General features: G+C 39.7%; 2 protein-coding genes across 2 annotated transcripts in view; both read left to right on the forward strand.

The window, feature by feature from the left end:
• The first annotated feature begins 9 nt into the window (after positions 1-9).
• Positions 10-24,647, forward strand: sclt1 (sodium channel and clathrin linker 1). Its single transcript, XM_034087472.2, has 22 exons — positions 10-131; positions 397-444; positions 1,258-1,325; positions 1,420-1,472; positions 1,580-1,652; positions 2,365-2,420; positions 2,817-2,952; positions 4,392-4,514; positions 7,354-7,419; positions 12,017-12,087; positions 12,744-12,834; positions 13,246-13,337; positions 13,837-14,014; positions 14,167-14,265; positions 17,206-17,277; positions 17,394-17,468; positions 17,589-17,731; positions 18,348-18,540; positions 21,507-21,703; positions 23,037-23,115; positions 23,703-23,798; positions 24,355-24,647. Exons 1-22 carry the CDS (start codon positions 119-121, stop codon positions 24,412-24,414), a joined length of 2,082 nt encoding a protein of 693 aa, XP_033943363.1. The 5' UTR covers positions 10-118; the 3' UTR covers positions 24,415-24,647.
• A 234-nt stretch (positions 24,648-24,881) lies between these two features.
• Positions 24,882-26,897, forward strand: part of dnah6 (dynein, axonemal, heavy chain 6) — a 127,360-nt gene continuing 125,344 nt past the window's right edge. Inside the window, exons 1-2 of the mRNA XM_034087682.2 lie at positions 24,882-24,936; positions 25,273-25,367. Coding sequence (XP_033943573.1) covers positions 25,292-25,367 — 76 coding nt within the window. The 5' untranslated portion in view covers positions 24,882-24,936; positions 25,273-25,291. The remainder of the gene's footprint in view (positions 24,937-25,272; positions 25,368-26,897) is intronic.

Below are 26,897 nucleotides of genomic sequence, written 5' to 3' on the forward strand. Positions count from 1 at the left end.
CACATCTTCACTGCCATTGGTTGATATTTGTTTGCTTCAAAACAGACGGGGCAACCGAAAACTATGTAAAAAAACACCAGTCTAGCGTCGTATGCTAAATGTAAACGTCAAATAATACATGTATACAACCCGTAAGTGTTACCTTTCTCTAGAATTGTTTGTGTTACACGATAGCCACTTTATGTAACAGTCAAGAGGGTTTAGTTAGCTAGCTAAGTTTAGCTGAGATTGAGGCATTTAGCGCTAGCTGCACTAGGCAAGCTAATTTATGATTCAGAAGCTTTTTTTAAGGTCGTTAGAGCAGGGCTTGTGCTTTTAACACAGTTAAGTTTACAATCTAAATGTTACGTTAGTGGTTTTTTTAAATTGCTAACGTTATCGTTGTGTTCTATCTAGACTGCACCTTCAACATGGAAGCTGAAGTTAAGTTTTTACGGGATCAAGGTAAGGACAAACCAGGGAAGACATACTATTTTGTATATCAGTAAAAAAAATCATTTTTATAGAAAGGTTTATTCCAAGTATTCCGATGGAGAATAATAACAGACCGTTCATTCCTAATAAACCATGGTGACTTCTCCATGTTTTCTATTTTGTCTACTGAAACCAACAGCACACTGTAGAAAACATGTGTTTGAGATCATTCAAATAAAAGAAAAATAATAGATCTACATCCGTATTGCTGTTGTTCATCAATAATCTGCTTGAATTATGATGACATGGTCTTTAATCCTAAATCAATACTCAAACTGACATGATTTTTGGAATGCAATGTTGAAGGCTCTTAGTATATTTAAAGTCTAAAATTAAAGACAAAATGCTCAAAATAAACCAGACATACAGAGTCTTTAGCAGATATTGAGTTGTGGGAGAATTGCATATTGCAACAGCCAATATTTCGATTTTCGATCATATTTCATGTATTGTTCAGCCATATCATGTGTTTTTAGTTAATTACAATATAACAAAATAGCTGTTATACATCAAGAATCTGTATGAGTCATTTGAATGCACAATGCACATGCACAAAGGACTAACTCACTTGGCCCAAAATACACACGTGCAAATACACATTAATTGAATGAAACTGTCAAAGCAAAGTGGCTGCTCTTTCAGCACCTGGGAGCTTTTTTATAATTGGCTTAATAGTAGGATCCCGTTTGTGATGATTTCCATTTTCCATAAATAGTCCAGTTGGGTGGGGAACATGGCATCTAATAATTAAGCAACATGTGTATGACTGTTTTCTTGTATCAGTCCACAGATTAAACTCTGCTCTAAGCCAGTATCAGTATGAGCATGGTACTCAATCTACATCAGCTCAGGTAAAAACAACAACATCTGTTAATATACATCGTATCTGTCAACCATTATTTGTTGCTCATTCTAACCGCCTACGTCTTTAATCTTCATCATCAGGTTGAAGATGCTAGACGGGCCGAGGCTCCCAAACCTTGGATGGCAGATAGAAGGTCAGGCCTAGTAAAAAGGACAACCATCTTCTGTTGATATGATTGCACTGGTGAAAATCATATCATATATATGTACAAAAGTGACGGATTATTTGTCTGTGTTACAGTATAATGGCTCCTTTGATAGCTGAGTATGATCTGCACATGGAGGAAATGACAGAAAAGCTGCAGAGATACGAGGTAATACAAACACATTAGATACAAATTCAGTTTGGACAGTTCAATTAAACTTTACAAACACACAAACATTCAATATCTGGACTTTATCTGGACTTAGATATATAGATACACACTAAGCATACATTATTGGAAGTTAAGTAGTAGAAAACGGTCTGGGAATAATGAATTAAACGCCCTTCTCTCTAAGTCTAAATCTGATCAATTATAAGCTGTTTGCCCCCCTAAAGAAAGACCCTCAGTAAACAGTTCTTAATGAGTTTATGGTCTCTAGAGTTTTCGATATGTCCTGATGTTCGTTTAGTAAATTATGATATGACAGCGACCTGTCAGTCAGAAAAGAGGGTGCCTCCTTAAATAAAATAGGCATACGGATTTCTTAACTATTCCATAACAATACGTGTTTGTCTATTGTTTAAATCAACAAGAACTAATGACAAATGTCAAAGTGAAGTTGAGAGGTTTGTCAATACAGTAGTGCGTTATTAAGCATTCCTTAAAAATGGACAGCAGGAGACATGTCCATTTGTGTAGATGTATAAGCGAAAATGACCCAACTTTTTAAATTCTTCAATAAAGCATGATGTTCATTTTGTAAATGATGGTACCATGGAAACCTGTCAATCAAGAAAGAGGTTCTCCAGTGTGTTTTCCTTCTTAAATAAAAAAGAAATCTACGTTTTCACTGTGTTTTTCTACTTTCTATAATCAACAGGGGCTGGTGACAGACGTGAAAGTGAAGTTGGAGAGGGTTGTCAAGGAGAATGAAAGGTACATAAGAATTCTACTGGTGTTAACAAGCAAGCTCTTTTCTGACATTTGATATGTTTTTAAAGAACATCAGATGCTTGTATTATTTATTTGTTTTTGAAAAGTTCATTAATAGACATTGAGTGACTTTGATTGTGTCCCACCACAAAAACATTTAGTTAGTAGTATTGTAGTACAATGTGCACTTTTTGACTTAGCACTTTATATACTATTTGTATTTCTGTATTTTGCTTTGTCTTTTATAAGACATTTACTTTAACTTGTTATATTTATCTACGTTTTACAGGCAAATAAAGTGTGGTTTATGGACTGTAATTAAGGTTTTGGTATTCTTTTTTAAATCATGAACTTTATCTAATTACATATTTTTCAATATGACCTTTCTCCTGTCACCAGGCTGCATGCAGAGCTGAGGGAGTCGGTCGAGAAGCAGCTTCATGTCCTGCCGGTGGCTTCAGGAGTGGAGAGCGGCACGCTGGAGGAGGAAGCGGTCATCAGAAACCTGCAGGAGCAGCTCCAGCTCTGTGAACAGGTCTGCATACGTCCTTATATCCAAACATAAGAGGATTAAGTCCACATTTGTTTGCTGTTTTGCTAAAAGAGAAAAACTAAGGTAATATGTTTTCTTCTCTGTGCATTCAGTCGTGAGATAATGTGTTTTATATGATACATAAATATAAATTGTTAAATAAGAAGACAATTAAACCAGAGTGTATCTCTGTACCTCTATACCATTCAGGTATCTTGCCCAAGGACACTTCATTATGTCAGCTGCAGGGGCAGGGATTTAACCTCTGACCTCTCGATCAGAATGCGCCCACTTCCATCTTGCACCCTCAGAAAAACAATCAGATCCCAAAACTAAAAAATCAATACAAAAAAAAAACTCACATTATACACACAACTGTACACAAAATGAAATCTTTAAGGAAAACAAATGTAATTATTACATGGTAAATACTTGATTTGTATAGGTACATTTAGGCATTCCAGAGGTTTGTTATTTTTCGCTATCGGTGCTAGTGAGAACATGACCATTGATAAGGAGGATCAAGGGAAAATGTGCAGAAAAAAGTCTGGTTGATCAGCTGTGGACGGCAAACACTAGATTGCTCCATCTGAAAACACTGGAATAGTTTGGGAATTTTAATTTTTATATTTGTGGAGACGGAAGAGGTTAAAAGACAGAGCACTGGACGTCAGAAGAAGACAGACAGGAAGTCAACATTAACAGTGCCACAGTGTGGGCTCTCTGTTTGTGTTTTATTTAGTAATGACCGCCTCGCTGCACATTATCCCATACACAAACTACGGTCAAGCATTTATTTGAAACAAATAACTAATGTTACAGTGGCGCCAAATACTGTAAAAATAATTTGACGTAGACGCTAGATTGAAAAGTGAAGCCAATGCAGTAGTGTGTTAAACATGCATACCTTTAAATTGGCCAGCATGGGGCCATATATCAAGTCAGGTTTTATAGAAGACTATGAAAAATAGACCAAATTTCTTACTTCATTTATTCCCTTAGTTAACATTTTCTAAAGAGGTTAAAGTTTAGAGTTTGAAGTAAAAAAAAAACAGCATGTTTATTTGTGTTTTTTTATTTGTGTCTGCTCTACACTTGATCCCCTTTTCTGAATGCACATGATTGGAGAAGTTTAGTTATTATGCTCCACAACTGCAGATCACACCTTTTTTTAAATCAGTAGGACTTTTCAATTAGCCACTGCCTTTTATTAAAAAAAAAAAACGTTGTATATCTTACGATGAATGAAATATAATTTTGTATTTAGATTTACAATATTACATTTTCTAATGTGATTTTGTTGCACTTTGTCTCAATGCTTTTAATGTTTTTTTGTTACTTGGTTGCGTTGCTATATAAATGAACTTGCCTTGCAGGGATGTAATCCTTAAAGACAGCAATTTTAGTTTTTAACATACATATTTTTGCTTGTATTTGATTAGGAGCGTGCGCAGGCCATGGAGCTGGGGCACACGGCCGCCCAGGAGCTGGATCGCCTCCAGCAGACCTTCCAGAAGACTGTCACTGACGGACAGATCCACGGTGCTCAGAGACAACAGCTCAAGGTGCAGTTTTTTATATCATTTTGTATAAAAAATGAATGTACAAAATAACATGGCTTTAAGATATTTCACAATAAAATAGCAGGGACAGAAGCATACAGATGACAGGAATGAACATATCAAACATAGATGACATAAACATATCAAATGGCTATACTTTTTAAATAAATCCTATTATTTTGTTATCCTAAACAATTGTGCTGGATTCTTTTTTTTCATTAATTTAAGGGCTCTAATAAGGTAAAGAAAATCATTATGTTTAAAGATGTCCCGATCCGATCGGGGATCGGAGCCGATCACGTGATTTTCAAAAAATCGGGGATCGGGAGAAAAAAATCGGGGATCGGGATTTTTTAATTTTTTGTTTTTATAAAATATATTTTTTTAATTTAATGTTACAAAACAAAAATGACCATGTTCACGTCTTAAAGTCAACCTGAGGACTTAGTTTTGGTTTAAAATTACACAACATCATGTATGTGTTGCTTTCTTTGGGCCTGGTTGCTTATTTCTCTCAAAGCTGGCAACAGAGTGGGCGCAGTGTCTAATAGTAGCAGCAAGCTAACGAGAGGCTACGTTCAGCTGGTGACTCGGGAGTCGGGACAGAGAAAATGTCAGGAGTTTGGAAGTATTATAAAATTGAAAGCGAAGGCAGTGTAACAGCCAGATGCAATGTTTGCAAGGCAGAGGTTCCTCGTGGTGGAAAGAACAGAGCTACGTTCAACACGACCAATCTAATACACTACCTGAGAAACAAACGCCAACAACAACACGGCGAGTACACAGCGGCCACTCAGGTAACGGCATTGAAACAACCGACACTTTCGGAGACTTTCAAAAGGAAAGAGAAACTGCCCCAGAACAGTGAAAAGGCCAACACAATAACAGCCAAGATAGCTGAATTCATCGCGTTGGATGACCAGCCGTTATCTGTTACCTTTTTTTTCTCTTAATGCTTTGCATAAAGATCGGATCGGGAAAAATCGGTATCGGCAGATTGTCAAAATCAAATGATCGGAATCGGATCGGGAGCAAAAAAAGGTGATCGGGACATCCCTAATTATGATACATACAAAACGTAAGATACATGCATTTCATTTACTTATTTATGAACAATTTACAAAAAACAAGAATATTATTTACTTAAAGGTAGGGGTGTAACGGTTCACAAACATTTCGGTTCGGTACGTACCTCGGTTTTAATGTCACGGTTCGGTACGTTTTCGGTACAGCAGAAAAAATGATCACAAAACATAAAATATGTTTTACATAAATAATGTCAAACAAGTCCACAAAGATAAAAAAAAAAAAGTGGTGATGAGTTGTTTCCCTAAAACACACCAACCTTTTACACAGACCAAAGAACGCGTACCGAAGGCGTCCCGACTTTTACGTCCGCTACGTCGCCTGGGTCGCCTACGCCGCCCGCCTACGAACACACCGCAAAGACTTCAGTCGACGAGTGGCAATACCTGTCCTTACCAGCAGGCAGCGGTAGTGTGTATTCGTCATTCAAAAGAGGCAACAACCGGAAGACAGACTGCGTGATACACCGAGAGAAGAAGAACAGACTGCGTGATATAAACAAACAACAAATAGCGTCTGGGTTCCATTTTCACTCTCTCTCGTCAATCGAAAACATGTATCGTACGGTACTGAAAAATCAGGAGAAACCGCAGATTGTGGAGGATAATGGGAGAAAGAATAGAGGGGCAGACAGAAACACCCATTTGAGTAATGGCCACTTCTTGCAAAATGTACATTTCCATGTGATGCTCACAATAGGTAAATGAACAATGGTAGACAGTGGCCGTTTCTCAATCTCGAGGATACTGGCTTCCAAGCCAATATTTCAAGGATGCTACGTCATCGAGTGCCGTCGAAGGACTGCTCCAATCTCCAGCATACTTGGAATTCCACCGAGGCCGTGCCCTTGGTTTGGGGGAAATTTCGAGGCTGCACATGGGTAGACTTCGCGTCCTTAAAATCCCCACAATGCTTTGCGCACGGACCAATTTCAAAAACCCTTGCGGAGAATGGCTGAACCGACGCAGCACACATTTAAATGTAAGTATGTAGTGGCATAGAACATGTGTTGGTAAATGTTACTTTGTTACATTTGTTTGTTATCACCAAAAATGTGTTCCGTGAAAGTAAAGCAAGTTCATAATTAGATAGACATCGTGAGGTATTTATTTTCGGTACAGTTTATGTTGAAACCGTTAGAGAGAGTGGCACACTTAGCCTGTTCCATTCTTCTTCGTTTTCCGAAGCCGTGGCTTGGAAGTATACTTGCTTCGTTTCTGAAGGAAGTGACTTGGAAGTACGCGACTACCAAGCCAGCATCCTCGCGATTGAGAAACGGCCACAAGCTCTGTCTGTCTGTGTGTGCCTTCTTAATCGTTTGTTTTGGTCCCTCACTTCCGCTTCGCTTCTCATGCACTGATTCGCTAAGCTGAACAGCCAATCAGAGTGATTTCTTTGGCCAAAGAAAGGCGGGAGGTGTGAACATTTGCCGTAAAGAGACGACGGTGCGGGACACACCAACCTGAGTAGGGCGCCGCGAATGCCCGACTGCCTCTGACGGCCTCTGACTCCCAAAATCGGGTTGGTGTGTCAGAGCCTTACGGTGCAGTTATTGACACATGAGCATTCAGCAGCAGCACACTAGCAGCACATCAGGCTTCCACCACTAGGTAGAGCCATTCAGGTAGAAATAAGGTTAATTAGAGCAGTTTGGCCTCAGTTAATGCTCATTATAAGCACAAGGTAATTACAAGCAGTTAGGTTTTATTGAGTGCCTCTTCTTCTTCTTACTGTTTTTTTCGCCCCTATTTCACAGGATCAGCTAGTTCAGTTCCAGCAGCACACACACAAACTTCAAGTGGCCAATCAGAACCTGGAATCGGTAAGTGACGGTTAATTAAAAGCGTGTTTGAATCGTTGCCTCCTAATTAGCCGTGGGATCGAAATGCTGTGCACTCCTTCGAAATGAACCCCCTGCTTTAATAATGAATCGTGTAACTCAGTGAGTCTAAATGCCTCTGGTAGTTGGCCAGAACTGTCTCAGCTGTGTAATGGACTGTCAGCTCGCTAGGTAATCCTCTAACTTCCAGCACATACTGTTTCCTTATGCACTTCTCTCTTTCTCTCAAATTACATTTTTTATTTTTGGCTTGACCATAATAACGTATGTGCTGCCAAAGCATTGAACAAATAATGGCAAATACAGCATGAATCTCAGTTCAAACATTTGAAATACATTGTTGTGTTCATGTTTACAGGGAAAACAAAGTAAATGTGTTAAACTAGAGCAAACTAATTCAGCCAAAACCTCCTTCCACTCTCCACAAACCCCATTAAGTGATAAAAAAAGAATTATATATACATATATTACAGAAAAAAGGAAAGAGATGTGAGATAGGAGGCCTGTTTAAGCAGCTTAGTCCTCCCTAATTAGATTAGTTTTAACCATCCCAAATAATAAAATAACATTTAAAAATAAACATACATCGTGATTAGATATGATATGAACAGCAGAAGGGATATATATCCATACAGTATCTAATGCAATGTATCTAATGCAAACACAATATAAAATACACAGATTAAGTTAGAAAACACTATGATAAATAATTCTACTACAATAAAAGAAAATACAAACATATGATACGATAGACATTATAACAATGGCAAAGTAGTTTCAGGTTTTTAATTAAAATGTAAATGCAGTGTTCGATAATTTGTTCTAGTTTGATTAGCTTTTTAAACATTAAACATTAAACATGATGCCCTATTAATCTCTACCCTTTCCTGTAATAATAATTCCTTACATTTATTATAGCGCTTTTTCAATGACTCAAAGCGCTTTACATATACACACATTACACATATATCATACATGCAATGGTCAGAAACTGTGGACAATACCCACAGGAGCAAGTTCAGGTGAAGTGTCTTGCCCAAGGACACACCGGCTTTACAGACGCAGCAGCGGCGGGTTTCACCCCTTGATCTGATGATCATTGCACAGCGCACTGCGCCACACCGTCCATCTTCACGCCTCGAGGTCATCGAGGCGCTTTTACAAGTATACATTGGTATCATAGATGTACTGTAGACAATACCCACAGGAGCAAATCCGGGTGAAGTGTCTTGCCCAAGGACACAACGGCCTGACGCAGTGGCGGCAGGAGCGGGTTTCGAACTGGAGTTCCCCAGCACTCCCCCCTTGATCTGATGATCGGATGCACAGACCACTGCGCCACCCGTCCACTGTAGTTTGTTATATAGGTTTTTGGTGCATGTAAATGGTCTGCAAAGGCTAAAATCCCAGAGGGAGTTGCAATCCCCCCCATCCCCTGCCTTAAACGCCTCGACTTTACTCCTTTGTTTACTTACATAAATTACTCCAATCCTTTTGGATTACTGTTGGATTACCGTTACTCCAATCCTCAAAAAACGCGGTCTTGATCCCTCCTCCCTCACTAATTTACCCCATCTCCAACCTACCATTCCTCTCAAAAACTCTTGAATGCATTGTAGCCAAACAAATCCACTGCCATCTCAAAAGCAACCAGCTTTACGAACCCCTTCAGTCTGGATTTTGTCCTCACCACAGTACAGAAACTGCACTTGTCAAAGTCCTCAACGACCTCCTCACATCTGCTGACACTGGTTCCCTCAATATTCTCATCCTCCTCGACCTGAGTGCAGCCTTCGATACCGTGAGCCACAACATCCTGCTCACCCAACTCAGGGACATTGGTATTGAAGGTATTGCACTCAGATGGCTCCAGTCCTACCTAGGGTTGCAAAGGGGCGGAAAGTTTCCGGAAAGTTTCCATGGGAAGTTAAACTGGGGAATTTTGGAAATATTCGATGCAAAATTAAACAAACAAACATGACATTTCAACAGATTATTTTTTTTTTTTAACAATTATTTGTTTAATTGAAGAACGCAAACAGGAATGTTGAGTTAAATATTACTCATCTCCCCCAACTCCACTCATTAAAAAATGAACAAAAATGCACCTCCCATCCAAAAATCCCCACAAAGTCCCATTAAAAATGTTAAATGAAAAGAGCCCTTCTCCCTCCAAAAAGTCCCATTAAAAATGCAAATCTTCCTTCAAGCGATCCTCTGCATTTTTGCTAAACCCTTTCAGTCAATGGGCTCTTCCTGGGCCTCATCAACATCATCAAACTCTGAGTCTTCCTCTTCAGTGTCACTGTCTAGCCTTGTTGAGGATGGCTCTGTGTCAGGCTCAGAGAGCCTTAGGTTTGCCCGAATGCCAACCAGTTTTTCCAATCTCACATTTGTGAGCCTGTTGCGAACCTTTGTGTGGTCTCAATAGCCATGCAGTAAGCAGTGTGCTATGGCATAGATATTCAAGTGTACTTGAATGGCATCTGTTTGTTTTAGTCAAGATTATGCTAACTTTCCCCAACTATATCTAAGTTCCCTATGAAGAGCCAACCTTACATTTAGAAAATTCCCAGTTTATTCCCGTTAATTCCCGTGGAAAGTTTCCATCTTTGAAAATTCCTGGAATTTTACAACCCTAGTCCTACCTCACTGAACGATCCCACTTCATCTCCCTCCCCAACCACTCCTCTGCCACAGCCTCAATCACCCAAGGCATTCCTCAAGGATCAGTACTTGGTCCCCTCCTCTTCATCATTTACATCCTCCCCCTCGGTCAGATACTCCGCCACTTCAACCTGGACTTCCACTGCTATGCTGATGACACTCAGATCTACCTCAGCACCAAATCCCTCCATAACCCACCCCTTACCCACATCGACTCCTGTCTGACAGCTATTAAAATTTGGATGCAACATAACCTCCTGAAACTGAACGGCAACAAAACAGAACTCCTCCTTATCGGCTCCAAATCCACCCTCAGCAAGGTCACTAACATAACACTCACCATCGATGGCACCATTGTTTCCGCCTCCAATTAGGCACGCAACCTTGGCGTAATCTTTGACCTCTCCCTCGAACCTCACATCTGCCAAACAGTCAAAACCTAATTTTTCCACCTCCGCAATATTGCAAAAATCCGACCCTCTCTCACCCGCAGCCGAACGACTAATCCACGCCTTAATTTCCTCCCGCCTTGACTACTGCAACTAACTTCTTTACGGCATCAGCACTACATCCCTCAACAGACTCCAACGGGTTCAAAATGCAGCTGCACGACTCCTCACGCATACCAAATCATGGCATCACATCACCCCAGTCCTCAAAGACCTTCACTGGCTTCCTGTCTCCCATCACATCAACTACAACATTCTGGTCCTCACCTACAAAGCACTCCACCATCTGGCCCCCCCTTATCTCACAAACATTCTCACCCCCTCTCAACCCCCACAGTCCCTCAGATCCACCGCAGCCGGACTCCTATCCATTCCCACATCCACACTCTGCAGCTTTGGGGACAGAGCCTTCTCAGTGGCAGCTCCTAGGCTCTGGAATTCCCTCCCCCAAGATCTTCGTGACTCTGAGTCCCTCACAGTCTTTCAGTCCTGCCTCAAAACCCATCTCTTCAACCCTGTCTACCCATAAGCCCCCCCCCCCCCTCTCAATCAACTTGACTGCCTTTTCTGTTTATTTTATTTTAATTTTAAAAAAAAATGTTTTGCCTGTCCTTGTTTGTCTACCCTCCCTCATACTGTAAAGCGTATTTGAGCTGTAGAAAAGCCCTATATAATTGAATGTATTATTATTATTATTATTATTATTATTATTATTATTATTATTATTATTATTATTATTATTATTATTATTATTATTATTATAACATAGTGTCATCACTATGTAACACTTGGCTTTTATTGGCTAGTGCTCCAACACATTGTCCATGATAGACTAAGGGACCTGTCTAGGTGGTTGACCAACCACAACAGATCTTGCTAGCTAACCAATCAGAGCAGACTGGGCTCTGGTTTCAGACAGAGGGTGAAAAGGGGTGCTGCAGCACAGGTAGTTTGAGAGAATTAAAGACCTTCTTGAACATCAAAGCATGTAAACATGTCACAGTAGAGGCACACAATACAAATATGAACCTGAAAATACACTCTGCGTCAAACTATAAGGCTCTCTTTTGCAGTAGTTATCTGACAGGCTTAGTGTTGCTTGAGTTTCTTTATTTACACACAAACCGATACCCTCACACATGGGTTCTTGGTGCTTACCTTGGACACAAAACAATGTGTGAGGAGAGGGTAATACTATATCCCTCTGATGCATTTTTAATGAGGGTATGCCTTGGGCTTCCCTTCTCTGACTTCTGAAACCAGCAGCCTTTTTTTCCCTCAGTCTCTATGTGTGGATCCTTTGTGAGCCATGCATGACCGACAGGGTCTCCTTAGGGTGTGTTCTAAAAGGACATAAATAATTGTGAGATAAAGGAGAAAGTTAGTTTTGGGATACAGTTGGGGTGTGTGTGTTTGGAGTCATGCCACACAAATGGCATTCTTGTCTCTCTTGCCACACACAGACTAACCAACAGTTTATGAAGACTGTGACAGAGCAGAGCACAGAAATGGAGGATCTACACAGCCAACACAGGTAACCAAATACATCAGAGATTCAACATGGCTGACACATTCTCTCAGAAGTAGGGTATCATTACTATAGGAAAAACAAATTGATGCAGGATTCAACATTACTTGGCCTTGAAGCAGTCTTACCCATGGCTCAAAGCCATGTTGTTACAGACAAGTTAAATCTGCACGATTTGTTATCGTTTCTTTTTTACATAAAAGGCTTTCGTCAAACATAGAAATATTCATCCCAGTTTGTCAAAGTCCAAGGTTGCGTCGAATATGAACTATTAATTGATTTTTGCAAACAATTGGTGGTCTTTTTTATTTCAACCAAACAATGGCTGCAGCTGTACTTGCTGTTTATTTTCATTTTGGTTAAGCATCTAATTTAAAGGAATAGTTTGAAATGTTTATAAAATACGCTTGAAGCTATAGTCAGCAGCCTGTTAACTTGCATTATGACTCTCTGTTAAAAAGCAAACTAAATCCATCTGTGAACACCTCCAAAGCTAAGAAGTTAACATGTTGCATTATATCATTTCTCGCATCCAAAAACAGTGCATTTTCTTAAATGTAAACAATGTTTTAATAACCAAATAAGGGGACTATAAATTCAAGATGGCCGTCAGGTTGTCTTGGTGCTTTAACTGTTTCTGTCTCTCTGTCATGCCGGTGTAGGCAGTCCAAGGCTGAGCTGAGGACGGCCACAGCCAAAGTGGATGAGATGACCAAAGTGCTGCAGAGTTTCCAGGACCAAATGCAGAGACGGGTGAGAGGAGATAAAACATGCACAGAATATCAATATATTCAGCATTTCCACAGATGTAAAGCACCTAAAAAGTTTGTAAAATCTTTAAAACAATGTCATTTTTTGTGTTTAATCAAATTGTTGTAACTAATCTATTCCAAGTAATGGCACTTAGTGGTTCATTTATTTTCTCTAGTTGTTGACTGAACCTAGCTTTAGTATACTATACAGTGATATGAATTCAATTGAAACAGCAGTTGCTTTTGTTTCATACTTATTAAAACATTTATCTGATTTTATGTTTTTTGCATTCGGCATCACTTTTAGGATATTGTGGCCACCTTTTACCAATATCCTCCAAAAAATGTTTGTTAAAGAATTGTTCCGGGTAATTGAGAACAAAATGTATGTGTTTTATGTGTATGCATTTAGGAGGAAGATGTGGCAGAGGCTCAGGGTCGAGAGGACGCAGCAGACAGACGGCTCCAGCAGCTTCAGGCAGCCCTGAGCCAGCTGGAGGCGAGGTGAGGAAAACCTCTGCTGGGTTTTTTTTTCTGGAAAAATACAGAACATATGTTTGAGGAAGTGGAATGCGCATTATATTTTCTATTGGAACTTTCTTTTTTTATAAAAATGTCCATCCCACTTTCTTAAATTCCAAAGGGATGTCTTCAAATGCCTTCTTTTCAGTTTATAGCTTAAATATTTTCAAAATGATGCGAAAAAAGAGAAAAGCAGGAAAACTCATTTGAAATCAGCATTTTTCGACGTTCTTTCAATACAAAATTGACAAAAATCACTCAATTAAACAGTTGTATTGCAGCATTGTGAAACTAGTGACACAATTGTATAAAATCTTCATTCTAGAAGTGTTTTACAGTTCTCGTAGACACACCACATTCTTCATCAAATCGAAGCATTTCTGAATCAGTCCAAATGACAGTATTGAAGAGCCATGCAGCAATTCCTGTCTTCCCCCCCAGCTTGTACTTACCTTTCTCTAACTTTTCTACATTCTTCCAGGCTACAAGCTGCCACCCAGGAGGCTGAGGCGGTTCGCAGGGATCAAACTGTGTGGGAGAGAAAGGTGGGGGAACTTCAAAATCGCTGCAGCACCCTGGAAGAGGAGAAGTACGAAGCCCTGGCCAAAGTTAGAGAGAGCATTCAGGTGGCTGAGGAGGCTACATTGCAAAGGGAACAGGTGACACTTCCTTTCTGTAACCATCCCTTCTTCTGTTGTCTTTTTCTTTGGCTGAACCTCCCTCAAAATCTGTTGAGCTGCAAGATACTCTGACAATGCATCTCCTGCTGACTGAAAGTGTAACTGTGCGTTTCTTCACCTTCTCCTGTCAGGTCCTGTTAAGAGAGAAACAGAAAAAAGACGAGCTGGAGAAGACAAAGGAGGCCATCAAACAGTTAATCCAGGATGCTGCAGTACGCACAAGGAAAGAGGTGTGTTAGAGATGAATTGCTTTAACTACAAATTATCAATTGATGTAATAGATAATGTTAAGGTTTAATTTCCAACATGGTCCCAAAACAGTGCAAAGCCCGATACATTCAACTTGAAGAGGCACTATTGTGTTTTCTGGGGCTCTCCTTTAGTGTGTTTATATAGGTTCCTGTGCATGTAAATGGTCTGCAAAGGCTACAATCCAAAGGATTCCTCAAGAGGGAGTTTCTCTCCCACACACCCCCCCCCCCCCCCCCTGCATGAAACGCCTCGATCACATTCCTTTGTTACCTCTGTAACATAGTGACATCACTACATAACTTATATTGCCTATCGCTCCTACACATTGGACATGATGGGTTAAGGAGTGGAACATTTCCAAAACATCTCTAAACGGTCGATCAATCACAACCGAGTCGACCTGCTAACCAATCAGAGCAGACTGGGCTCTGGTTTCAGACAGAGGGTGGAAAGAGGAGCTGCAGCACAGGCAGTATGAGAAAAATAAAGAGCATTTTGAACATTAAAGCATGGAGACATGTCACAGTAGAGGCACAACATACAAATATGAACCTGAAAATGAGCAGAGTATGTAAGTAGTATGTAGCAGAGTATGTTCTCTTTGAAATATGAAAACAATACTGAACCAATTTATAATTCCCACAACTAAAAACAGACAACTAGACAATAACGCCATTGCAAATCGCACTACAAATCTTTTACCGTTATGTAGTAAAAGGCTGTTCCACAATATTGGTGGGCTTTTTTAGTTTGAGATTAATTTAAACTCCATTCAATAATTTCAGCTATCTGTAATAGAGTGGAATGAGTCCTAAACCCCCAAAGTGAGCATGTTAGCACTTCCGTGCTCTCTTGTCTTGAAGTCAATGTATTTTTAAATGGGTTTTCGGTTAAATTCCCAAAATAATGTCTGTGGTGAACAATGACCTTTCTTTGTTCTGCAACATAACATATTTCAGTGAATACCCAACTGGTGAACACATCTGTAGCTTTTACGTGTCTTTAATAAACGATGGTTGCTAACAAGTGGCTAAATGGACTACTTAACGTCATCATACAAAATATTAGCTGTCTTTAGCTTAGCGGTGGTGACGTGTGTTTGCCAAAGATCTTATGACATGCAATATTCCAAAATCCAATGGAAAACTCCCGTTGGCTTTTAGTCAAGGAAGCCATTGCTAGGCTAACTTCCGGGTCACTGCACCCCTCTTTTGGCTTATTTGACCACATGCCCTACATGTCACTTACTGTTTGCAACTCCAATCTGCTGCCTTTAACAGACTGAAGATGTCCCATCATTAGTCAAAAGTACTCACTGTTGTCAGGATACTTGGTGTTAACTCTATACTTAAATTCTGAAAGAAACTAATCCCTGAATAAATAACAGAAACCACAAAAAGCCAAAAGCAAAGAGACACTCTTCCCCCTGCCTCAGTCGGGGACATTGAGAGTGATGCTCAATTAATGAGTCTTCGCCATCAAGTCCTTAAACGGTTTAATCCTGTTAATGAGGCAAACTGGGGCTGGCATCTTGTTCTCTGAATTCCATTTTTACAAAAGAAAATGTTATTTTATAGAGTAACTGATAATTTGCTTGACTTTTGAGAATTACACCTATGTTGTGGCGTTTGCAATCTCCTCTCCAACTCATCTTAACCTGAAGTTTTAAGAAAATGAAAGTGTAATGGAGAATTAACACTAAAGCTGCTTACGATGTTAGTCAGACCTCAGACTTACCTGAGAATCAGCAAGTGGAGTTTTTTCGGAAAGCCAATCATTGGATCCGCAGCCCCTGCTGTCAACATGTTAATGCATCCTTGTGCAGGACACCTGACCCCACATAAGTCCCAATGGCATGGCTAATGTTGTTTGAGTGTGTGTGAATGTTAGTCTCTCTGAGCAGGTAGCACCTTGTATGGCTCCCTCTCTATGAATGTGTGTCAATGGGTGTATGAAGAAGCATTGGGGTTCGCAAAGACTGGACAGGTGCTACGTGAATGCATTAAATTGACCATTTAGCAGAGTAGAATGCATGGGTGAGGGTGGACATTTCTCGAAAATACAAGTTCAGACTGTTCAGCTAAAGCATATTGTGGAGTCTTGACCACTAGTACTGTTATGGAGCATATATGTTTATATTTGTGGTGTTGAAGCTATTTTGCTAATTTATATTATTTATAATATATTAGGATGATACATTAAGCATTTGTTATTGTTATTTTATTATGCTGAGCATGATTTGGATCACCCCGTGTTGAGATGTATTATTGTTTGGGTTAAAATCCCCCTAAAAAGCATAATAGGGCCTCTTTAAATATAATTGTGGACAAAGTGAGAAGGGACGATGTGTAGTGTCATACGGTCTGACCCAAAGAGGGACACTGAGATGACGGAGATGGTGAGCATACACGACAACCCACAGCTTATATAACGTCTTACACATAAGGAAATAACATGTAATTAAATAAACCATAGGTGGTGGCTCATGTTAACTAATTTGTCTCTTTCACATTCTTAGAAATATTCTATTTATATTCTATTATTTATCTATTCTTTTAGACCTTTGTCCCTCTATTTTTCAGTCATTTTTATGGTGAATTTAAGTCAATTCATGCCTTCCGAGGTTCATGCTAGATTATTTCCACCTTGACTTATTTCTTTTTTCATATATCCTTTGACATTCTCTCTACTTCAATTTGACATACTCTTTCATTATTGTCCCTTCCTCTATCCGTCTGTTTTTTCTTCCTTTGGTAATAAAGGCACATGCTTGCTTGGAACATTGGGGGTAAAAATAAAGTACCGTATTTTTCGTCTAATAAAACCCAACTGTCTATCTAAAGCAATAAAGTGACAGCACTTTCCAGATCCCAGTAGTCATTTCACATTTTGGAACTGTGTGCCTTTATCTCTTACAGGTGGATAATGTGCGCAAGCAGTGCAACGTTCAAATCCACCGTATGGCTGAGGAGCTGTCTGCGCTGCAGCTTGTAAGGGCCTATTAAGGACAAATCTCTTTCAACATTACACTAAATCCTTTTTTCAGTCTCACCAGGTTTTTTTTGTATCATTCTGACTCTTCTACTCTCTTTTCACCTCTCTGTAGGAGTGTGCGGATAAAGAGTCTCAGATTGAAAGGTCCCTACGAGAGAGGAAAGCTGTAGAAGAGGAGCTGGAGAAGGTATCGGTCTCAGCGGAACAGCTGCTAGAGCTAGCGAGAGTGCGGATAATATGGTTTTTAAAATGACTTGAGGCGAGTCTATCGCTTGTTCTAATGCTGCCTGCGGTGTTTTTGTTTCAGGTGTATAAAGAGGGGCGCGCAGAACCAGAGTTCAGGAAGATTGACGCTCTTCACCAGAGGTGTCTAGATGCAGAGAGGATGAAGGAAGACATGAGTCTCACTCTGCAGAGCACCAAAAACAGACTAAAAAAGATGGAGATGGAGTAAGTTTAACTCTCCACTGATATTCCTTCTGGCATCCTGGGGGATGCAGGTGCCCATGTGGCTCCATCTACTGCCAATATGAACACAACGTGATCCGTCTCTTAGATGTGTGAACCACAGACCTTATTTCCAGCTACTTTCCAAAATCCTATGGAGAAATCTCATTGCTTTTTTGTCGAAGGAACCCGTGCGCAGCTTACTTCCGGGTTTTAGGACGCGTCACTGTGGCTCTCTATTGGGACATGTTTACCTGTTGTAACCCTTAGAGATGATTCCTATTAGCCTATCCCATACAATGTGTTGGAGCACTAGCCAATAGAATTGTGAGTGTTACATAGTGATGTCATTATGTTAAAGAATTGAACAAAGGAGTCCAATGGAGGCGTTTCAGGCAGGGGGGGGGTGTCCCTTTGGGATTTGCAGTAAGCCTTTGCCGACGATTTCCATGCAATAAAACACACTGCAGGCACGGGAAAACCCCCAAAAAGCATAAAAGGGCCTCTTTAAGACAGAGGGTGTCCTGCGCTGTAAAGCCCCCCTGAGGGAAATTTGTGATATTAAGCTATATAAATCAAATGTGATTGATTGATCTGTGATCTCTCGCCCTGTGTGCAGCTACAGTGAGGAGATCTCGCGGTGTCAGGAGGAAGTGCAGCGCCTGCAGAGCTCTCTGGTTTCGGCTCGGGACGACTGTGTCGGAGTCAGCGAGGAGCGGCTGCAACTGCAGAGAGAGAACTTGCAGCTCTGCAAAGAGATGGATGAGCTGCGCAAGGCTACCATGCTGGTCCAAAAGAAGGCCAAACAACAGGTACACTTATTGTGAAGGACCAAGGTACGCAGAAGAGAAAATCAACAAACGATACAAAGGTTAATTATATATTATATAAACAGAAATGCTCTGGAGTTCAAGCAACTTCCTTCAAACACTTTTAAGAGACACTTACGCAGCGTCCACACGGCAGCGTGCGTTGAAGCTTGCTGGCGGGCGTGTCTGAAACTCGACCAACAACCAATCACATGCATCTCCCGCCCCGGACACAAGCACGCAGTTTGATTGGCTAGAGCTTGTACTGGCATATGATTTGATTGGCTGACGCTTCCGTTGAAGCTTGAAAAGTTGAACTTTTCTCAACTTTTGAAGCGAGCAACGGAGGCAAAGCGCCGCGACGGTACCACAATGCAGTTCGGCAAAGCGTGACGTCACCCCATTCAAAGTGAATGGGAAGCTGCGTTGAAGCTTCAACGCACGCCGCCGTGTGGACGGGCCGTTAGTTGTTCTCCAAGATCCAGACTTGTAAACCCATGCTGGCCCAGTCCATTGTTGATTGCAGAGAAGAGAGGATAGTGAGCTCCAAGAGGCTAAGCCAGCTAAGTGTCAAGAACTGTTAGGACTTCATGCCAATAATTCAGAAGTAAAAAATACCCTCTAATTTCTATTACCAGTTTCTAATACATGTGTTCTCTTACAGCACCAGACAGACGTGTGTTTGTTTTACCCCCCCCCCCCACGAATAAGTAAAATGCTATTGTTAAAACTTGCCATTAAACACTATTAGTCATGGACTATAGAGATTAACGCAATAACATTCTTAAAACATGTTTTTTTTTAATTGTGCTTGTAATTTCAGCCTTCACACTTATGAAAGATAAATACGAGTCAAGCTAGGTCTTTTGGTAAAGAAAACCAGAAAGGTTATGAAATAAATCTGCAGGGCAATAAGTCAAAATAGTGCTAGCCCATTACATTGTTGAACATGGATGACCTCTTACAGAGGATGTAAGAAGTAGGAAGCGAGTGGAAGGGACATAAGCGGAGTGGAGGACGGAGCCTGCTATGGGGAATACCAGCGATATACTATGGCTCTTCAATAAAGTGCTTGAAGAGGGGTACTTGCTAGAAACAGAATGAAAACGGACTGAAAGTCTTCAATGTGTAATATGGTGAACTTCAGACACTCACAATAAGTTAAAAAAGGTGTAACGGCCCGTCCACACTACAGCTTCAAAAAAAGCTTGGAGCTGGGCGCGTCTGAAGCTCGACCAACAACCAATCACATGAATCTCCCGCCCCTGACACACAAGCAGCGGTTTGATTGGCTAGAGCTTGTACTGGCATATGATTTGATTGGCTGGCGCTGGCTACTAACTTCTGACGCCGGAGACGGACCGCTATGCTACCCACAATTCAGTTCGGCGAAAAGCGAGGCAACGTGACGTCACCCCATTCAAAGTGAATGGGCAGACGCGTTGGAAACCGTTTTTGAAGCTGTCGAAGCTAGTGTGGACGGGCCGTTAGTCTTCTACAGTAAAGCACTTGTCATTTTCCTCCCACACACAAGGCAGCAGCAAACTAAAAGAGAGAGCCAGCACAAAAGAATATCATTTTTAGAGTATGCTATACTTCACTGCTTTACCATGCTGTCTGCAGAATTCTATGACAAGAAACGTATTGGGGCTCCCTCAAAGCCACCAGACTCCATTGCCAAACAACAGTTCTTTTTTTATGGTGTGACTTTGGTCTTTAAGAGGACCGATGTCACACCATCAAACAAGAAAAACGAACCGCTTGAGGCACTGTAGAAGTTGAAAGTACTTATTGCCTGAGATCGCATGCTGAGGTTTTATTAAATGTGCCAAGTGCTAGGACTGTCTTAGGGAAGAAGGCTTTTAGATGTGCCGCTCCACTAACATGGAACCGTCTGCAAAAAGAATGGAAAATTACCAAGCTAGTACCACTACATGTTTTTAAAGCTCGGTTGGATGCTACACAATCAGATGCTGTTGGTACCTGTACATGTGGTTAGATATGTAAATTGTAATCCCTGTACATTTTGCTGTATGATGTCCTTTTGTTGTTCTGTTGTTTATGTCTTCTTGTGGAACCTACTGCTGCAGGTCTCCCTTGAAAAAGAGATCATTGATCTCAATGGGATTTTACCTGGATAAATAAAGGTTTTGAATTGAATTGAGAAGCAAATCTGGGGTCTTAAGGACAGAGGGTGTCGTATTGTCATACTGATATTCTGTACAAACTGTGAAGTCCTGAGACAAATGTAACATTTGTGATATTGGGCTATATAAATAAACATTGATTGGTTGATTGATTCTGGGAGGCTGTTGGAAAGGGCTGTCTGACTGCGAGTGAAAACTGTAAATATTCCAAATATATATATTTTTATGGGATAAGTGCAAATATTGACCTGCTGTTGGTGCCACAGGATAATTCAGAGGACCACATACGTCAATAGAATGTATCCTCTGGGGAACATGAATGGCCGTAAAAAATGGCAATCAGTCCAAATATCCTAAACACACTTAATATAGATTTTGTTGGATAAGTGAGAATATTAATCCACGAGTTGTGTTACAGGATATGCAGAAGATCATGTCAGTCAATAGGGTTCATCCTCTCAAGAACATGACTGTCTGGGAAAAATGTCCACGTCCGTCAGTCTGGACCAAACAGACCAACATTGACATCCATCAAGCCTCATGGCTAAAAGAAAATGAATGCGGTAGAAGCAGATATATCTGTAGTTTTGAGTATTGTTCAAGTTTTAAAACCCCTAGATCTTACAATGTCCTTAATTCAACTCCTATCATTTCAATTAGACCATCACTTTCTGGCAAATGCCCACATGTTTGATAACTCAATGCCTACAGTTTGCTAGTCTTTCTGAGAGCCATTCTATGATATTATTTTTACATTGAGTTATTTCAAGCTCTATGGCAGTTGACAACTAGTTGTGTGTCTCTGCTGCCCCCCACCCCCAGCTGGCACAGATGGAGCAGGAGTACAGCCTGAAGGAGCAGGGATTGGACGCACGCGTGCAGGAGCTGGAAGATAGCAGCCGCAGCTCCTGCGCTGACCTGACGCGCCTCCTCGCAGCTCAGCAGAAAAGCACCCAGCGCTGGAAGGAGGAGGCCAAGAACCTTGTTCAGGCCTTCGAGACTAAAATGACAGGCTTCAAGTAAGGACTTGTTACGATTGATGTGAAGCAAGGCACAGAGTTTTCTGGTAGTTTTCCGCAGATGTACGGAGCGTTATAACTGAACGCTGCTTCTCCATGTCTGGTTTTGCGTCTAGGGACAGACAGCGGATCCTTCCCAGACAACCTGAGAGTTCTGGATGGTACATAATGTTGCAGAAGATCAGAAATGTATTCTGGCCTGAAACCATACAGTGCTTTATAAACCAACATTAGTATTTTGAAGTCAAGGTAAATGCAGAGAGGAACGGTTGTTCTAGTCAAGAACCTGCAATGAAACATTGTGTTTTGGTTTGATATAATTAGTTACACATATTTTGGTCATAATTGTAAAAAGAATTGTCAGTTAGAGAATCAATAACATGCATTGTCAAATATCCCTCTAAAATACTACAGTAAGACAACAAGACCTTAAGGAACACCATATTAACATTCATGCTGTGCTTAAGTATCAAACACGTTTGACATTTGAACATGTCTGTGATCTAATGGCTAGCGCTTCTGTTCAAAAGACTGCATAACACAACCTTTATTGTCAATCAATATACATGGGAAAGCTGAATGCCATCAATATATAGCGCAGTTCCTGTAAACGGACACTACACTACTAAACCAAAATCAATAATTCATTTTAGATTTTGCTTCCTTTCTGACACAATATCCTGACATGGTAAGACTGTTATCCAGTTTGTAAACCACTGCCTTCCCTGTTGCTTTTCAACGCAGCCTGCTGCTACTGGTGAAAGACACTAATGTCAGGCCTAGAACACCGGCTTCCTGGTCAAAAATTGAAAGGGAACATAGATGGGAAAAAATCTTCTCTAACGTTATCAGTCGGTGTGACTTTGCAGGGTGTAGACAATGTGATCCATTGTGCTCAGAAAAATGTGTCTCGTCAAAGAAACCAGACAAACTGAAGCATGCTAAGATAGGCAGTCTACTGGAAACTGACAGGCTGCCAAATTATTCTGATGCCTTTTATATGATGCAGTTTGATATAATAAAGAATATGTAATAACATACTCTTTTAGGTGCAATACAGTACTTTGTTCTGATACTGCCCAAGGACTGTTCTTCATCAGTTTGATCACAAACACAGGATCAAAGAACGAGCAACAGCTAAAGTGGAGCAATAAAGATTTTTATCGGAGTTGAAACCAAAATTGACTTAACACTTAAAGTTGTTTCGCCCTCAGCACCAACTGTACTACCTGAGATGTATTGAACATTTTGAAACACTTGAAAATATAGCTTTATGCTTCTTTTTTTTTATGGATGTGAGAGGGTTTCAACTCTTTGTTCCTCTCTATTTCAGAGGCGAGCTGAATCGGCAGAAGCAGCGTTCACATGAGCTGGAGATGCAGCTGGATAAAGACCATAATACTGTTGCTGAGGTAACGCATACACTACCCTGCAGCCTGATTTCCAGAGTTTGGTGTATAGGGACATGAAGGATGAGAAGTTCTTACACATTTAAGGACATTTAAGATGCGTGTCCACCCCCGTAGGCTATGTCTTTATGTTTTTTACTAGAAACTATTTTTATAATCGGAAGTGTCATGCAGCATAAGAAAGGCGGTTGGGAAAAGTTTAAATGTAAGTTGTCGGTGCTATGGAGTTCAGCAGATGATTGAACAGTCAAACATTTATTTTTAAAAGAGACATATTTGAAATCAGGGTGGTGTGGACGATAGGAAGTTGCATTGGCATAGTGCTGTGAGTCATGTTTTTGGTCATCAATCAATCAATAAAATAGAATTTATAAAATCACAAATTACACATTTGTCTCAGGGAAAACTCCCAAAGAAGCCCCACAGTTACAGGTTAAACTGTGTGTGTGTGTGTGTGTGTGTGTGTGTGTGTGTGTGTGTGTGTGTGTGTGTGTGTGTGTGTGTGTGTGTGTGTGTGTGTGTGTGTGTGTGTGTGTGTGTGTGTGTGTGTGTGTGTGTGTGTGTGTGTGTGTGTGTGTGTGTGTGTGCAGTATGAGAGGCAGCTAGCAGAGTGTCAAGAGAAGGCAAGTCGTCTCCAGAGAAGACTGACACAATCAGAACAAAAGGCCACCACTGCTACACAACAGGTATGGGAACTCTTGCAACTAAGTACATTTCCTTAATTGCTTATTGTTGTACTTTTATATTCCACCACATTTATTTTTCAGCCTCAGATACTTTGCAGATTGTGATAAATTGTACGAAATGTAAATCAAGTAATACATTTGACCATATGATTATATTATTACATATGTAATGATTATATTATTACATATGTAAGGTACCCAGCAGTAAATTATATAATTCAAATAAACCCCTCATCAAGAGATAAACAAATCATTACAAAAACAACATTTGTATTTATATATAATGCTGTAATGGGCCATACCACATATACATAATGAGTACTTTAAGTACTTATGTTGATACTTTTGTTCTTTTACTTGAGTACAATTTAGAATGCAGGACTTTTACTTGTAACTAAGTATTTGTTTTCGCTTTAGTATACTTTTACTCAAAAAAGTAAAAGATTGCAATACTTACTCTACCTCCCTCTTGACTCTAACGTAGACAAATCTGTTTTTTTTCAGTCTCTTTGTTATCTATTGAATACTGTTATATAATAATTATGTCTTTTAACAGCTGAGTATGTTGGTGTCACAGCGAAGAAAGACAGCCATGGTGGATCCAGAGACTCTATAACAGCAACTGTTCCTTTGCTCAAGGAAAATAACCATGTGTGATTTTAGGGCTTATTTGCACTATTTGTAGATATGATATTACCATTTGTGCAAAAGTCATAAGACCGCAATTGTGTTGCCTGTGCCCTTGTGAAATGGCAACATTTTGTGTGCACTAATATACCACATTTTGTAAATGTTATTTATAAGGGTATGATGTGTCATGTGTAGTATGTAAAAATAAACTTTGTTACAATAAATAAACATTATTCAAAAACACACCCTATTCTTTGTGGTTAAGAAGATGTAAATGCTGTATTTGATGAGCTCCTTTACATTTGTCAAACTGCCATGAAGCGGAAACAACGTGGTTTTGCTTTGCTGCGTTTCATTCTGGGAGAGAGGTCTGTTGCTAAGGAAACGGTAAACCTCAGTTTTTGGTCAGCAACCCTACACAGCGAAGCGTTGCACATTTTATAAAGTATATAACGGTAGGTTGCGTTACGACTTTTTGACATTTTGTCGAAGCTCAATATTTAACACGGTAAGCATATTTGATATACTCGAAGATTAAGAATATCAAAATGTATTCTAATTTAACGTAGGCTACGCCACCGTTTGAAGAAACATGTAAGTAGCTAATTTGCCGTTAGCTAACGTGTGAACAACATTTTAAGTTGCTTATTTACCTTTAGCTACACTTTGAACAACATTCAAAGTCCTAGTAATTTAAAATATGGACGCTGTTATCTCCTTATAATGCAATAATTAGTGTAGTCGTAAGTAACAAACAGTTGTATATTATTACGGCTGTTTATCGTAAGAAAATGTACGAAATTACAATGTGCCTCTTTCCGGATGTCCTTCCACTGTTCTACAGCCGGTGAGGGTCACACACCATGGCCTCGGGCTCTGCTTCTCCCCGGTCCTTTCTGCCGAGCCCCCCCGGTACAGGTCGGGAAAATGCGTCCAGAGGTAGGCTGCTATTGGCCCTTTTAGATATTTCAAAAACGTGTTAATTACAGTGGTGTACTTTAAACAAGTAGATGTACTCAAGTACTGTACTTAAATCAATGTTGAGGTACTTGTACTTTACTTGAATAATTGTAAATTAACTAAGTACATTTACTCAAGTAACATTTTGAGAGACTTGGACTTTACTTAAGCATTCAGTGTTTCGCTACATTGTACTTCTACCGCACTACAATTCAGAGTTACATTGTGTACTCCACTACATTTATACTTTGCAGATTTGTATTAATAATGTGAAATATATTCAACACTTAAATAAGACTTCAGTTACACCTGGAGTCAAAGTGACCCTGCAGACAGTAAATAAAGGGGTTATAGCTCCACCTTTACCAGCTGTGATAAACACATTAATCATCAATAATTATAATCAAAACATGAAATATATATATTTTTGGTATATACTTTTGTACATTTTGATTGCAGGACTTTTACTTATAACAGTATTCCTACACTCTGGTACTTATACTCTTACTTAGGTACAAGATCTGAGTACTTTTCCCACCTCTGGTTTATGTCGTACCTGTTTATCTGTATAACCAGTGGTGGAAGGTAACTAAGTACATGTACTCAAGTACTCTACATTTTGGAAGGCAAATTTGTACTTTTTACTCCGCCATATTTATTTTACAGTTTTATTTAGTAGTTACTTTATACATTCAGATTTTGGCACACAACACTTTGGAAACACTTTTGAATTATGATTATTACGTATAGTTTAACCATCCAACATTATATTTAAGTTAATAAAACCAATTGTGGTTACCAGAAAATTAATTGGCAGGCAATTTTGCGAGGAAGGTTATCTGTTTAAAAATATTTCACTGTCCCAGTTACTTAAATGTTAAGATTGGCTGCTTTTGATTTCAAATATTTTACAAATATTTATATATTTGTTTTTTCTGTTCTTTTGAGTACTTTAACTCCTAATACTTTCAGTACATTTTCCTAATTATTCTTTTACTTAAGTACCATTCTTGATGCAGTACTTTTACTCTAAATGTAGCTTTTTTCCAAGTGTGGTATTAGTACTTTCAACTAAGTAAATAATCAAAATACTTTTTCCATCGCTGTATAACCAACTAACAGTGGTGGCATGTCACTCATGTACTGTACTTAAGTAGAATTGTTAATACTTTAACTTGGTATTTTACTTAATGCTACTCTAAACTTCTACTCCACTCAATTCTGGAAGCCAATATTGTACATTTCACGGATAATAGAAAATGCAAAAATAAACATTGACATGTAAATATAGTTCAGAAGCAGAATCTAAAGTGATTCAAATTAGCGCCACTCTTACCAGCTGTGTGAGACACTTTTAAGGTATCAATAATCAGAATCCAGTAATTTAATATATAAATGATTCTGAAACAGGATATCGCGCATAACGAGTACTTTTGGTCTATTTCGAGTTCAATACTTGTGTACTTTTCCTTAAGCACAGTTTTGAATGCAGGACTTTACTTTTTTTTA

This window comes from Pseudochaenichthys georgianus, chromosome 1, assembly GCF_902827115.2.
Source record: "Pseudochaenichthys georgianus chromosome 1, fPseGeo1.2, whole genome shotgun sequence".
In the NCBI taxonomy this organism is placed as follows: domain Eukaryota; kingdom Metazoa; phylum Chordata; class Actinopteri; order Perciformes; family Channichthyidae; genus Pseudochaenichthys; species Pseudochaenichthys georgianus.